General features: G+C 51.4%; 5 protein-coding genes across 5 annotated transcripts; 3 read left to right on the top strand and 2 right to left on the bottom strand.

Moving 5' to 3' along the window:
- Window positions 1-1,001: 1,001 nt before the first annotated feature.
- COCMIDRAFT_82445 (uncharacterized protein) lies at window positions 1,002-2,104 on the bottom strand (the record flags this gene model as incomplete). The annotated part of the gene is made up of 2 exons (XM_007685044.1): window positions 1,002-1,323; window positions 1,356-2,104. 2 exons carry the CDS (start codon window positions 2,102-2,104, stop codon window positions 1,002-1,004), a joined length of 1,071 nt encoding a protein of 356 aa, XP_007683234.1.
- A 1,238-nt stretch (window positions 2,105-3,342) lies between these two features.
- On the top strand, window positions 3,343-3,621 carry COCMIDRAFT_32454 (uncharacterized protein; the record flags this gene model as incomplete). The annotated part of the gene is made up of 1 exon (XM_007684987.1): window positions 3,343-3,621. One exon carries the CDS (start codon window positions 3,343-3,345, stop codon window positions 3,619-3,621), a length of 279 nt encoding a protein of 92 aa, XP_007683177.1.
- A 2,227-nt stretch (window positions 3,622-5,848) lies between these two features.
- On the bottom strand, window positions 5,849-7,385 carry COCMIDRAFT_1083 (uncharacterized protein; the record flags this gene model as incomplete). Its single annotated transcript, XM_007684943.1, has 2 exons — window positions 5,849-6,278; window positions 6,340-7,385. The coding sequence occupies 2 exons, from the start codon at window positions 7,383-7,385 to the stop codon at window positions 5,849-5,851; spliced, it is 1,476 nt and encodes a 491-aa protein (XP_007683133.1).
- Window positions 7,386-8,093: 708 nt separating this feature from the next.
- On the top strand, window positions 8,094-9,681 carry COCMIDRAFT_22231 (uncharacterized protein; the record flags this gene model as incomplete). Its single annotated transcript, XM_007684958.1, has 3 exons — window positions 8,094-8,167; window positions 8,217-8,463; window positions 8,518-9,681. The coding sequence occupies 3 exons, from the start codon at window positions 8,094-8,096 to the stop codon at window positions 9,679-9,681; spliced, it is 1,485 nt and encodes a 494-aa protein (XP_007683148.1).
- A 1,008-nt stretch (window positions 9,682-10,689) lies between these two features.
- COCMIDRAFT_82431 (uncharacterized protein) lies at window positions 10,690-12,215 on the top strand (the record flags this gene model as incomplete). The annotated part of the gene is made up of 4 exons (XM_007685043.1): window positions 10,690-10,888; window positions 10,996-11,460; window positions 11,525-11,916; window positions 11,988-12,215. 4 exons carry the CDS (start codon window positions 10,690-10,692, stop codon window positions 12,213-12,215), a joined length of 1,284 nt encoding a protein of 427 aa, XP_007683233.1.
- Between the last annotated feature and the right edge of the window lie 507 nt (window positions 12,216-12,722).

The following is a 12,722-nucleotide window of genomic DNA, read 5'->3' as shown; positions in this document are numbered from 1 at the left end:
TCCACATCCGTTCCACATGTGCATGCCACCTTGTTATCGTGGCAACAGGCTCAAAAGCTTAGTGCCATCGAAAAGCAGAATTGGAGGCATTGCGATCTTCTCGCGGTTCGAGTAGCACTCGCGGACTCGGCGTAACTGGATGACGTGATCGCGATATCATTCGCGGGGCCAGACCGACATTCTGGTTCCTTGGGAGTGGAGGGTGAGCGGGGCGGACAAAAACGGGCAAGTGTTGGTGTATGTACTACTACATACTACTACTGCTGCTGCTTGAGCTGGCAGAAGATGTGCAGGAAGTGGGCTGGTAAGAAAGGGGAAACGTCGGCGTCGAGAGGTGCATGTGCAGGATACAGCGAGATGAGACGAGAGAGAGGCCGTCTTGGTCTGGGCCCTTGCAGGTCAGAGGCAAGAAGCGCAGAGATCGTCCATGTGGAGAGTCTTGGGCCAGCATTAGCGTATGCAGAATGAGGGACGAGTGTGGAGAAGGTCACGTTGGGTGACACATTAGACTGACACATCAGGGGGGGATGGAGTTTGGGTCGGCTGATAAGATGCGAGTAAAGCGAAGGCGACAGACGGCAGGCAGGAGACAGGAGACAGTAAGACATCACAAGCAATCAAGGAAGATGATCATGTTTGAACAATAGACATTGGTAAAATTGGCTAGATAGAGGCACCAGCCCTTGGTGTGACTTGTCCGCCATTGTGAACCCATCGAGGAAGTGATATCCACGAAGGAAATACCAAAAAGTCTTTCAAAGAAACTGTTACTACAACCCAGTTACGCGCCACAAGCTACGGACCCCGTCCTACGCCATGTGAAACCACGCCCCAAATTTTGCCTTTCCAGTACAGACCTTTCTATCCTCCCTGTTTGTACACCATTACGCCGACCCGTTTGTATAGAGGTAGGAGATGTCATCAGTCGTGATCCACGGCAACCATCCGCCGACCCAGCTTGCCCGCTCGCGCTCTTAGTGGGTCGCATGATGGCATCGCTGCTAAAGTGATCCCGCTGCGAGGGCCTCGTCGCTAACCGAAGTTGCGCCAGAGGCACTCTGCAAGTCATGGAACTTTGCATCAAAGCCGTCAAGAAAGCCATAAGAGCTTGAGGTAGAGCTGTGGTCGAAGAGGGTTGACCCAAAGACATCGACTGAAGAAGAATCCACCATGCTAAAAGCGGGTTCCATTGGTGCGCTGGTGGTTGGGCTGCACTTTGGGAACTGGTCGAAGTCGAAGAAGTTTTCCATGACGACAGGCTTCTCATCGACGGGTGCGAAAGGTTGAATAGAGAAAGGTAGGTCCAGATCGTCCGAAGCGAGGCTGCCGAATTCGACTGACACTGCAGGTCGCACAATACCGCGGCAGAGTATTGTGTCGAGTCGAATTCAGGCGAGGCCTCGAAGCTTGACGGGGGAGTCTCGGGTTGGCATGATGAGTCACGGGGTGAGTCCATCGAGTCCATGGATACGGGGCTGGGGAAGGATGTTGGGATCTGCGCGGGGCAGATGGTGCTGAACGAGTCGTGTGTTGTTGAGAGGTCGAAGGGAGTTGATGTTGGTGCTTCGCCGGGATACTTTGATCGGTAGTAGCGGAGCTCGGCCTCCATCTGGGCCATCTTGTCCTTGTAGGCCCTCATGTTGGCCTCGAGCTCGTCCTTTTCGTTTTGGAGTACCTCGTACTCTTGTCGCTTTCGCTCACGTGAGTTGTGTGCGGCGAGACGATTCCGCTTTACACGCTCGATGCGTCGCTGCTCCTTCTCATCCTCGGTCTTTGCGCGCTTACGGGGCGGCAGGCTGGTCTTTGGCTCAGGCAGGACCTGGCCCCATGACTTTCGCTTCTTGACTGGCTTTGAGGCACTGCTCTCTGGGGCCGGTGTCGATGAGGGTTCCGATGACTTGGAGGCGGAGCGTTGTGGTGAGGGCGAGTGGTCACAGTTCTCAATCATTTCCATCTTGATGGTTGTGGGCATCATGGTGTCTGATGCCTGTTGTTGCTGGTGTGGTGATGTGGCTGATGGAGGTGGGGCGAGGGGTGTTGATGTGATGGTGGATGTGTTCATAGTGTGGGAAAAGAGAGAAGAGTCGAAGGTGTGCTCGGCCATTGCAGTAGTAGTAGTGGTGGTAGTGAGCGTGTGCGGGGACTTGTGGGCATAGTGGGTGGTTAAGACTAGGACCCAGGCTGTGCATCGAAAAGGACAGAGTGGCATGTCTGCCACCTTTTAATAGGCAGCTGCCAAGCACCCTGAGCGGCCCTGGTACGCTAGTCCGCTTTGGGACCTATGCTGGTACCGTAAGCCCGATGCACACCCCTACGCTAGGAACTCAGCCGCGGGCCGCGACTGGTTTCACCACCACCCTATCACCCTCCCCCCCAAGTCCGTCAGGGGCCTGCGCTGCTGCTGCTGCCCTCGTCCTGCTCCACGACCTACTCCTCCAAGCCCTGGGCCCCTCTTCGCATTCATGGGTCGCTGCCCCTCCGCCAATGCCGCCCTGCAGCGCCGCTGCTCGAGGCGGTATGCGTGCGTATGCACATGTACGGCCTCGCTGACCCAACCCCCAGCGCAGTCGAGGCCGAGTACGAGCCCGATTTAGCTCTTACCGGCCCACCTGTGTGCTGTGTCACCCACTAGACGGCAGTGGCAACGCGAAACAGACCAGAGCTGGCCGTGTCGTAAGAGATGCCGTCAACAAAACCCAGCTTGCCCTCCCTGCCACTCGGCCCTCGATCTTGGGGCCAGCCTTCACAGTCACGCACCCACCTGCATTATCGCCCTTAATATCGTTGCATTTACTTGTACTGTGTAGATAACATGTGCGGTCCGCATAGATGAAGACCCTGGCTGCGTTTCTTCTCGAAGCATCTGTACCCCATATTTACAATCTACTCGGCCGGCTCGCTAGGCAGTCCAACCACCAAGCCTCCTGTCCCCACACTGCTTCGCAATCTATCTCACCTTCCAAAGTGCGGCCTATTGCCGGAAGATTTGCGCTACCCTAGTACGGACCCTTTGCTCCTCCAAGTAGGTACGAGTAGCAGCATGCAATGCACCCCTCGTCCCTACCTACTCTATCGCTGCAGGAGACTGAAGCTGTCACACGAGACCCGTTGCCATCGGTCCCCTCTTGAAGCAAAACGTCCCCTTCTGCCGGAATCTGGGGGGCATGGTGGCTTCCTTGGTGCCTTTTGGCCCATGTGAGACGAGCGGCTCTCCGGCTCCGGTCAGGGCGCTGCCCACCAACCAGCAACCTTCCTAACTAATGTACCCTTGACATGTGCTGCTCATTCAACCGCCGGCACTGTCTCTGAATCCGAAATTGCTGCTGCACTCGCCGTGATCCCATGGTCCTGTCGCCACCACATTTCCCACTGCTTGTGCTCAAATCCCATATATTGTCTATCGGAGGCGTGCACAGCCCTGGCCTTGGCGGCCTATGGGGCGTTTCTTGTCATGAACCGTCGCACTGTGCTCCACCGCTCGACTCGTCACCGTTTCAGGCACCGGAATTCGGACCTATCGCATCTTCAGAAATGGCGCTGCCTCGAGCCTATCCTTCGACATGGCTCCGACGATCGCCCCGAAATTATCCACATGATACCATCGATAAATGGACGAAATAAATCGCAACAATAGTAATAATTCTACCGCCTATTCTGTGCCGCCGTCTATCTAATTATCGAATCGGAAAAAACCATCCCACTGTAATGATGACTGACCTGATCGCCAATGATTACCGCCGAATCCCAACGCTAATAATAAGCAATCGATAATGCCGATGTCCTGATGCGTGGATGCAAATAGAATTTCTCATATTGAATCAACAAAGTCTACAAGATTGTTGCTGCCTACCCAGCCGATATCTCAATAAGTCAGCTATGAGATGTCTCTGTGCGGCACATTCCACTGTTGAGCTATCCAGTCGTAGATGCGCTCTTGTCATGAAAGCGTCAGCACTCACACATGCAACCACTGTCCAGCATCCCAAGAACAACCCGCCCCCGTTATCCCTCTCGCCTAACAAAGCGCTCAACGCACCAGAACCACACACAAACGACGATCCATCGGCACTCCTCCTTGAAACGGAGGATCTCTTACAGGTATCGCGAAACCCCCAACAGCAAACAGTTCTGTTGTAGATCCAAAAGTCTAAACCCTTTCACCCTGGTCACTTGCTCCGAGCCCAGTTGAGCCCGGACTGGTGTGAGATTACTGCGGACCCCTACTTCCTTGTCCTTGCTTAGACCATGCGTTCTCACTTGTGTTTAATGCAAAACAGCGCGAAAGAGAAAAAGGGCGGTATAGTCAGCTCTTATTAGCGTAAGCATGGCTATCGCGTTACTTACTTTCATGCCATAGTCAGACTTTTTTATATGCAACGAGGCAGTCATAAACTTTGTCTAACAGCCATAGAGTTCTTTTTTTGTCTTTCTTCAATGCAAAAATGACGATTGTTTTCGCAAACGGCGGGAAGAAAAATATCATGCCACTGTTATTACACAATGTGCATTTTGTCACCTGCGGAGATTCTTTGTTGAGCATGAATCTTTCCGAACCCTACTTGCACATATTTGCGCCGTAAAATGACGAGAAGAAAAGATATGTCCGTAGTAGTGACACGAGTGGGAAAAGAAGTGGCACTGTTCACCCGCCGGTTACGCACTCAGAATAAGCAGTCCATATGGCTCATGCCGTTCATCATCCCGTATTCCGTTCATTTTCTGACCCCATTTTCCTACCTATATATACGCAACCGATCATAATCTCACTTTTCTCGTCCCGTTGCTATCTGCCTTCCTATATACTCTGTATTTAGGGAAAATGGCGCTACAGCTTTAGTATACATTTAAGAGCCGAGCGTGATTGGTCCAGCGTGATTCTTTTCTATCTATGCTAGGATGTATATATGTGCGTAGTAGTATTAGATAGATATTAATTAAATCTTTAATAGCGCACATATTAACAAATTCACTGCTGTCTATTTTTGTGCGATATTCCCAATTATGCTCATGAGCGGAATCGCGGAGTGCAATGTACATGAACAAACCACATCTTCTTTCTTCTTATTCCCTTCAACAATACGCCGCTAAACAGAAGAACACCAACGAAGCCCTCAAGTTCACGCAGTGCGAACTTATTTATGCTATACTAACAATATCTAACTTCATTACTCCGGACAAAACTACATCTGATGACCGACTAGGATGATCGAGTTTATCAATAGTATTGGAGACTGGGTAACAGAGACATATGATGGAGTTCGTTTTCTTTCCAATATGCATCGGTGCAAGATTAACTATCTTTCAACATGTTCTAATCATTGGAACAACTACAAATGTAAATATCAAAAACGCACTCCCTTCAGACTCTTTTTTTCCACAAGACTCGATAGCAACAAAAGAAGGCCCTTTCTTATCCAGTGGTATTGCGCAACCGGATTAGCAGCAAACTGTTCTGAATGATCCAGTACCACCGTGTACACATACTCTGAGGAATGTCCGGACCCTCGAAACACCGAAACACCGCAATCGCCATTATCGGACGTCTCCAAACGCAACATGAGATACTTTCAGCGTTGCACCGGAAGATACGACATCACGCAACTAGATAATAAGTTCAATCGGCATTAATCCTTTCCTGTGAATGCATATAGTATTCACCCCACTTATAGATAAAAGTGAGCCTACTACAGTAGTTTTACGCAGCACAAAGTGCCACATTGGTATATTCCACTCCCGAATTTCGCCATTTGAGAGACCCCCAAAAGATAAGGGTCTGTTTAAGAAAAAAAAGAAACACAGCGCAACATCAACTTCCCAATCAATACTTGTCCAAAGGGGCCCGCGCCCCCTAAACCGGGACACCTACAAATCCAATCTTCGGCTTCACCCTCGCACCGTCAGTACTCTCACCACCCCATTGACTCCGCCACTCCTGCTCCTCACACTTGATTTGCGAGAAAGCCTCGAGCTCCTCTGGCTTCATGTGCTTTTCGTCTTCAGCATCTAGCTTGGGCAGGCCGTTGGTGCCAACGTCGATGAAGTCGCCGTCAGGACCTGGGATGCCGAGGCCGGCAAAAGGAGGCTGTTGGAAGACGGTGTCGACGACGAGGTATTTTCTACGGACAAGAGGGGGTACGTCGGTGGCTTCGGGGGCAACTTCTTCCCAGCGTGCGTGGGTTGGTTGCGTGACTTTGGGGTAGCACATCAGGTTTGTGTGTGGATCGTAGATCCCTGAGAGGTTTGCTTTGCGGAGCTTGGAGAGGCTCGAGTTGAATCGACTGTATCGTGTTAGTCTCCGGGTTGCGGGATGGTTGATTGCGGGAATTATTGTCTGCTTACCTAGCTGCTGAGCCATGCTCGAATTGCCAGTTGGCGGATGTTATGTTAACCTTTCGCTTTCCAGGCGCAGGCTTTCCGTTTGCTGTGGGCACACTGGGCACGCCTGTGTGATAAACACTACTAGCGCCGTGCCAGGCAACGTATTGGTTTTTGTTGTATGGTTCGCCTGGGAGCGGTAGTCGGTCATTGGGGTCTGCAAGCTCACCCTCGACTGCGCCGTTCTCCCTCGCTGCCGTGACGTAGTAGTCGTCAATGATCCTCTTGCCACCGATAATGATACGCGCGCCGAATTCTCGGAAGACGGAGCGCGCAGTGACAACACCGATAGCACGACCCTTGTACGAGTGAGGAATAATCTCACGGTCAATGAGATCCCTCTTCTCAGTGTCGTCTATGATGATCTTGTGAAGTTTCATGTGCTTTGTGAAGAACAAATAACTGTCCCTGAAACCACAGCATCGAGCAGGTTCGGTCGACAACATGTACTGCCTGTCTCCTCTGCCTCTGATAGTGAAGATGCGCACACGATAGTCCCGTCCGCCCATGAGATTGCCTAGTTTGTCAACCTTCTTCTCGCCCTCTTCATCTTCAGGTAGATCGACCTCGTCGTTGACAACATCCATCATGGTTCCCTCTTTGTCGATGGGGACGCGGGTAGTATGTGACTGCCCTCCCTTTGGCGGTCGTCCTCGACCTCCGCCAGACGGTCGCCCACGCTTACGCTTGATAGGCGTACCACCTTCGGAGTTGTCTGGCTCTCCGGCATTCCAGTCCGGCGGCCTGTTCTTAGGAGGTCGGCCAAGTCGCTTCTTACGCGGGAAAGGCTGGATGATTGCAGGCGATGGTGAACGTTCAGAAGGCGCGGCTTCCTCGTCGCTTGCTTGTGCTGCTGATGCAGCTTCCTCCTCTTCCTCTTCCTCTTTAGGGGACTCGGCGCGCGACTCTGGGGGATCTATCATGTCTTCATCGCTATCTTGCTGCGGTGTTGCGCTGCGAACAGGCGTGCTGCGACGCGCTGCAGCTCGAGAAGGGCGTCCGCGTGCCATTGTGTCGCAACTGTAGTATTTGTGTGGCGCTATGCAGGCTACAGTTGTGGAGCCAAATCCAGTGCGACTTGGATGGTGATGGTGGCTATGGCATCGAGTGGAGGGCGATTGCGCTGCTCGGTGGTTGAGCGCTGTAGTGCCGTGGACCGCGACGTGAAGGAGCTAGACAGGGATCATATGCACAGTCCGCGCGCATCACGTGCCTATCCAGTCTTCCATATCGAGTAGTCAGGATGGCTCTCCTTCCAGAGGCTCTTGCTTCCGACTCACAATTACTTGCCGTTTCCACTATTCCCAAAATAACATCTTGTTGGTACGGCAATTGTTAGTCGCTGCCCGGTGAGCATTACGTCTCAAAAATGCTCATTACAACTTCCTGTCCAATGCCGTTCTACAAGATGGTCTGTTGGTAATAGGCTGATTGATTTTCTTATCAGAAAGCCTACCAATGAAGCTTTTGATTCAAATACACAAGGGAACATACTCTTTCACTATTGGGACTGATCTGGAAATCATGACCCGGACTCACATACAACGGTCAAGCAGGACCGACCATGACTGTTTACAGGCATGGTTCAGAGTTCAAGAGCTACATGAGTGACTACTACTATCTCAGACCATCTCATAGTGCTCTACACCGCACTCAACCAACATTTTGATACGACGCATCAAGTCTCTGGTGTCAGTAGAGCACCCCAGCCATTCATCATGCACTTCGATCTCCTCAGCCTCAAAGCCAAGAAGAGCATTTCCCAGCTCCTATGCAGGAAGAACGATACAGAGTCGGTGTTTCATCCTTCTTATTACACCGAATATGCTAATAATTCCAAGGAATAACTTTGCTGGCATCGATCGTAACTTGATCGAGAGGGGCACAACTCCAGTTCCTTCACCAGACAAAGCCTCCGTCCGGCCAACTGCAAACGATTCGCCGTCGAGCAACGAGAGTCCCTCAAGGCGAAAGGGTCTTGTAGGGTCGTTGAAAGAGAACAAGTTGCGAAGCATCAACTCTTTACGCAGTCTGCGATCACCAACCAAGGCGAAGCAGCCCGATGGAGATGCTTCGCCTTGCACTGATGTAAGCGCCATCCTACCACCACTTCGAGAATTTTACTAATTACATACTCACCAGAGTCCTCACACTCCAATACCCCGCCCAAGGTCGTCTCTTCTGCTCACCTTCCAAGAGTCACCGGCTGATGAACCCTTATTTGACCTAAGCCGCACAGACTCGACCAGTTTTGGTCATGACTTTTGTTATTCTTCGCCACTGCCTATCCCTTCATCAGAGAACCAGAATCCGCAATCGTTTGCCTCACCCTCTGTCTTACCTGATGGCACTATCCCCTCTTCACCAGCTCCACTCCGGAAGCTCCTGGACCTAGACCAGAACCTGAATGAAGATTTCCCATCCCCAATGTTCGGCCCGGCATTCGACCTAGACTTAGCTTGTGTGGACTTATTGGTTCCCCTTCAAGATGATATGCAGGAGCCTCATCAGATCCAAGGCACTTCACGAGAAATGACTGGAATCGTCCAAGCCGCTGTAGAACACCGCCATGTTCCAACCAAGAGTCCTGAAAGAGAACAACCCAACACTGACGGCATCACGGAATTGGCCAATGATCACAGGTTCATACAAGAGGATTCCAACGTTCACAAACTGACGGAAAAGTTTGATCAGCACTGCATTAACACGAATGAAGGCATGGCAGACCCCTCTGACAATGTGTTGATGATCATCGGCAAGGAATACATGTTGAGAGTCTTCCACAACGGAGATCTCAAACGCCGCATCGGTATAACGGCATATGACGGCCAGGGTTATGCCTCTAGTAACGATTCGGAGATGATTCTTGGCCGCCGTGAGGAAGACTTTGCTGCCGCGGAAAGGATACTACCTGAACTCGGCAGATTCGTTGTGTTGAATAGGGATATGCTTGGAAACACGAGCAGGGAACTGATGCTCGATGAGGCCCTTGCAGAAGGCGTACTTCCCGAATGGTTGGATCTCGACCTGGACATGGGGAGTTCCGAGCGATTGCATAGCCGTATCAGCAACGCTGGCAAGCGACAGAACCGCGAAAGCACATGGGGACAGCATGCCGGGCTCTACGACGGAACCGGCTACGGAACGGGATCCAGCTCGCGTTCTTCGACGGCGGCGGAGACTGGGATGGATGATGCTTGCCATTATGTTGAGAAAGGCAATCCTGAGGACGACGTTGCCGATATACTCCCTGGTGTTTATGAGAAGACCTATCCATTTCGCTCGACACCCGACTCGTCTTGCTAGGTTGACCCCGCCGGCATGGGAAAGAGCATTGCTGGATGAACCGGATACACTTTCGGGTCCGAAAGCATGATGTCGTCTTTCCCGCCACAGTACTCAACATACTCGGTCACCGAGTTATCACTAGGCAACGGAATTAGGATAAAAGGGAGCATGATGAAAAAAAAGCATTCGACATCATCAATAGCATGCAGATATTCGGGTCACGCACCTGAGACGTTCCACAGTTATATTAGATAGTATCAATGCAGCCATTACCAAAGCACGATCTGATGCATCACATGTTGGGCCCATGGCACCCTACAGCAACGGGCATGCGGGGGGCGTTTTGGGTTTCCAAACTCTCTAGTGATGGCACCACCGGCTTTACAAGCTCTTACACCAACAGCAGCACAAAAGTAAAGCAGCGAGCTTTTCGCACGCAGGCAGCCGAGTCGATCATCCGAGCCTTGCAGCGGATAGTACGACAAGGCGTGCACCAAAGCAGTAAAGGCGTAGCTCCAGAATGCGACCTTTACCGTTGTAATCAGGCCATGTCGGCTCATGACCACTTATACCCGAGTTTGAATGGATAGAAGTGGGCTTTTGCTAACCCCTTGCACCACTCACGACAAAGAGCAACGCATAGCCGCGGTCCCCTCTTTTTCCACATTGCCTCGTACGATAATATGTGCTGTGTCGCTCCCTTCTACCACTGAGGGCAGACGGAAGGGGGAAACAGGAGTGCATGTCTTCCGTTTAGCATAGTAGCTAATGAAGCGTGCGTGTATGGGTGTAAGTGGTCAGACTTGCGCACCGGCGCCGAAAACCCACCACTGGGGCGCTCTTTTAAAGCTCTCCTGTTAGCAAGTGCATATAGTATGCGGTTCCTAGTCAGCGAATAAAAGAGAGATTCGGCCCTGTTATTCTTTACTGGTTGCTCTGCCCATTTGACCATTTTCTTTGCTTTGCTACGTACCCCTCATTTAAACTGCCGATACCCCACGCGGAGAAGGAGCCAGATTAGTAGCCATGGCTGTCAGCGAGCAGCCTCCTATCTCCGACAACACCGACACCGTTATACTGGGCTGCGGCATCATAGGCCTGTGTACTGCCTACTATCTGACCGAGGCCGGTAAAAACAATCCACAAAATGTGCACATTGTCGATTCGAGTGCCGAGTTATTCCATTGCGCATCAGGTCTCGCGGCGGGGTTCTTGAGCGCTGATTGTATGTACCTGCGGCGGTGTGCTTGCATCTTAGAAGTCTCCAGCACGCCCACAATTTCTCAATCCACCTCGAGTTCATGTATCTAATTGATAATTTCCCCATTCTAGGGTTCGCACCATCCGTATCCTCTCTCGGTACTCTATCTTTCAAACTCCACTCCGACCTCGCCCAAACGCACGGCGGCCGCAAAGCATGGGGCTATTCCTCCTCAACCGGCGTTTCCCTTTCACAAGACAGCGAATCAGCAATTGCCGGTAGTGGCGAAGATTGGCTGGAGAATGGAACAAGCAGAGCACAAGCAGCAGGTCATAACAAACCGCGCGAAGGGCAGATTACTCGCCCAGGATGGCTGCGACGCACACAAGAAGGGACCATGGAAGTCATTAGTCGAGATGGCACAACAGCGCAGATAGACCCGTTGAGATTCTGCCAGTGGGTGCTGAAGGAGGTCAAGGCAAGAGGCGTAACCATACATCAACCTGCGCGAGCAACGGGTGTGATTCAAGACTCCGAGGGCGTACTAAGTGGTGTACGAATACAACAAGGCGACGACGCCGACTCCCAAATCGAGCGTAAGACTCTCTCCACACAAACGCGCACCTACCAATTGCACACATACTAACTATCTAAAAACAGTACCATGCTCCCGCCTCGTAATCGCCTCCGGCGCCTGGTCCCCCCGCGTCTTCACCACCCTCTTCCCCACCTCCAAATCCCGCATCCCCATCTCCCCGCTAGCAGGCCACTCCCTGCTGGTGCGGAACCCTCATTTCAACCCCACAGACGCCGACACCGAGGCCTGCCACGCCATCTTTGCGACCGACACACTGGGTTTCTCGCCAGAATGGTTTGCGCGGCTCGGCGGCGAGTTGTACCTGGGGGGTCTGAATAGCACGACTGTGCCGCTGCCGGATGTCGCGACGGACGTAAAGCCGAATGAGAAGGCTGTTGAGCAGTTGAGGCAGTGTGCGCAGGTTATGATAGTTGCGGCACCGGAGAAGGAGATTGAGGTTTTGAGGGAAGGTTTGGTATGTTTCGATTCCTTTTATTTCACCCAACTCCCTTGCTCGTGCGATACTAATACTTCTGCTCCGTATAGTGTTTCCGTCCCGTTACATCTAGCGGTCGACCGATTGTTGCGCGGATACCAGACGAGAAATTGGGCGGCCTCAAGACGAAAGAAGAGGCCAAGGGTGGTGTTTTTATCGCTGCGGGCCATGGTGCTTGGGGTATTTCACATGCGCCAGGTACGGGGTTGGTGCTTTCGGAGTTGATGCTTGGACAACCAACTAGTGCGAAGGTGGAGGCGTTGCAGTTTCCATTGTAAAATTGTCACTGTGTAAAACTCTGTAAGGTTGGGCATTGGAGTGTTCATGGGAAAAGAAATAGAGTACTACGATATATGAATGGATGTATACAAGATTTTCTTTACATCTTTAAAAACATGCTCACGGTTATGTGGTTGGGAGCGGCCAAGTAGTAGTTATGGATTAATCAGAATATGTGAGCCTGTGATAGGGGTATTTTGCAACTAGATAATTCGAGCACTTTAAAGAAAACGTGACAGTTGGATAGAATCTCGCTATGTATCATGAAATGTGTGAAATGTTGAAGATAGTAAAACAGCATACATCTTCAATGAATTACTGCCGTCACATACTACGAAAAAATGTGCCTTGGCAATGTCATTCTAGCACCTGATTAAATTTCTTTGCACAAGATGTATAGTATGGTGGGCCAGCGAATGTTGAGGATTTGAACATTTGAAAATTCAAAGCGTGTGGAATAGGCTCTAAAATATTTAGCAGACCTTGAGTGGAAAGAAAACTGTCTG

The sequence above is a fragment of the Bipolaris oryzae genome (genome assembly GCF_000523455.1).
Source record: "Bipolaris oryzae ATCC 44560 unplaced genomic scaffold scaffold_6, whole genome shotgun sequence".
Lineage (NCBI taxonomy): Eukaryota > Fungi > Ascomycota > Dothideomycetes > Pleosporales > Pleosporaceae > Bipolaris > Bipolaris oryzae.
The sequence above is the reverse complement of the archived record's forward strand: the minus strand, read 5'-3'. Positions and strand labels throughout refer to the sequence as shown.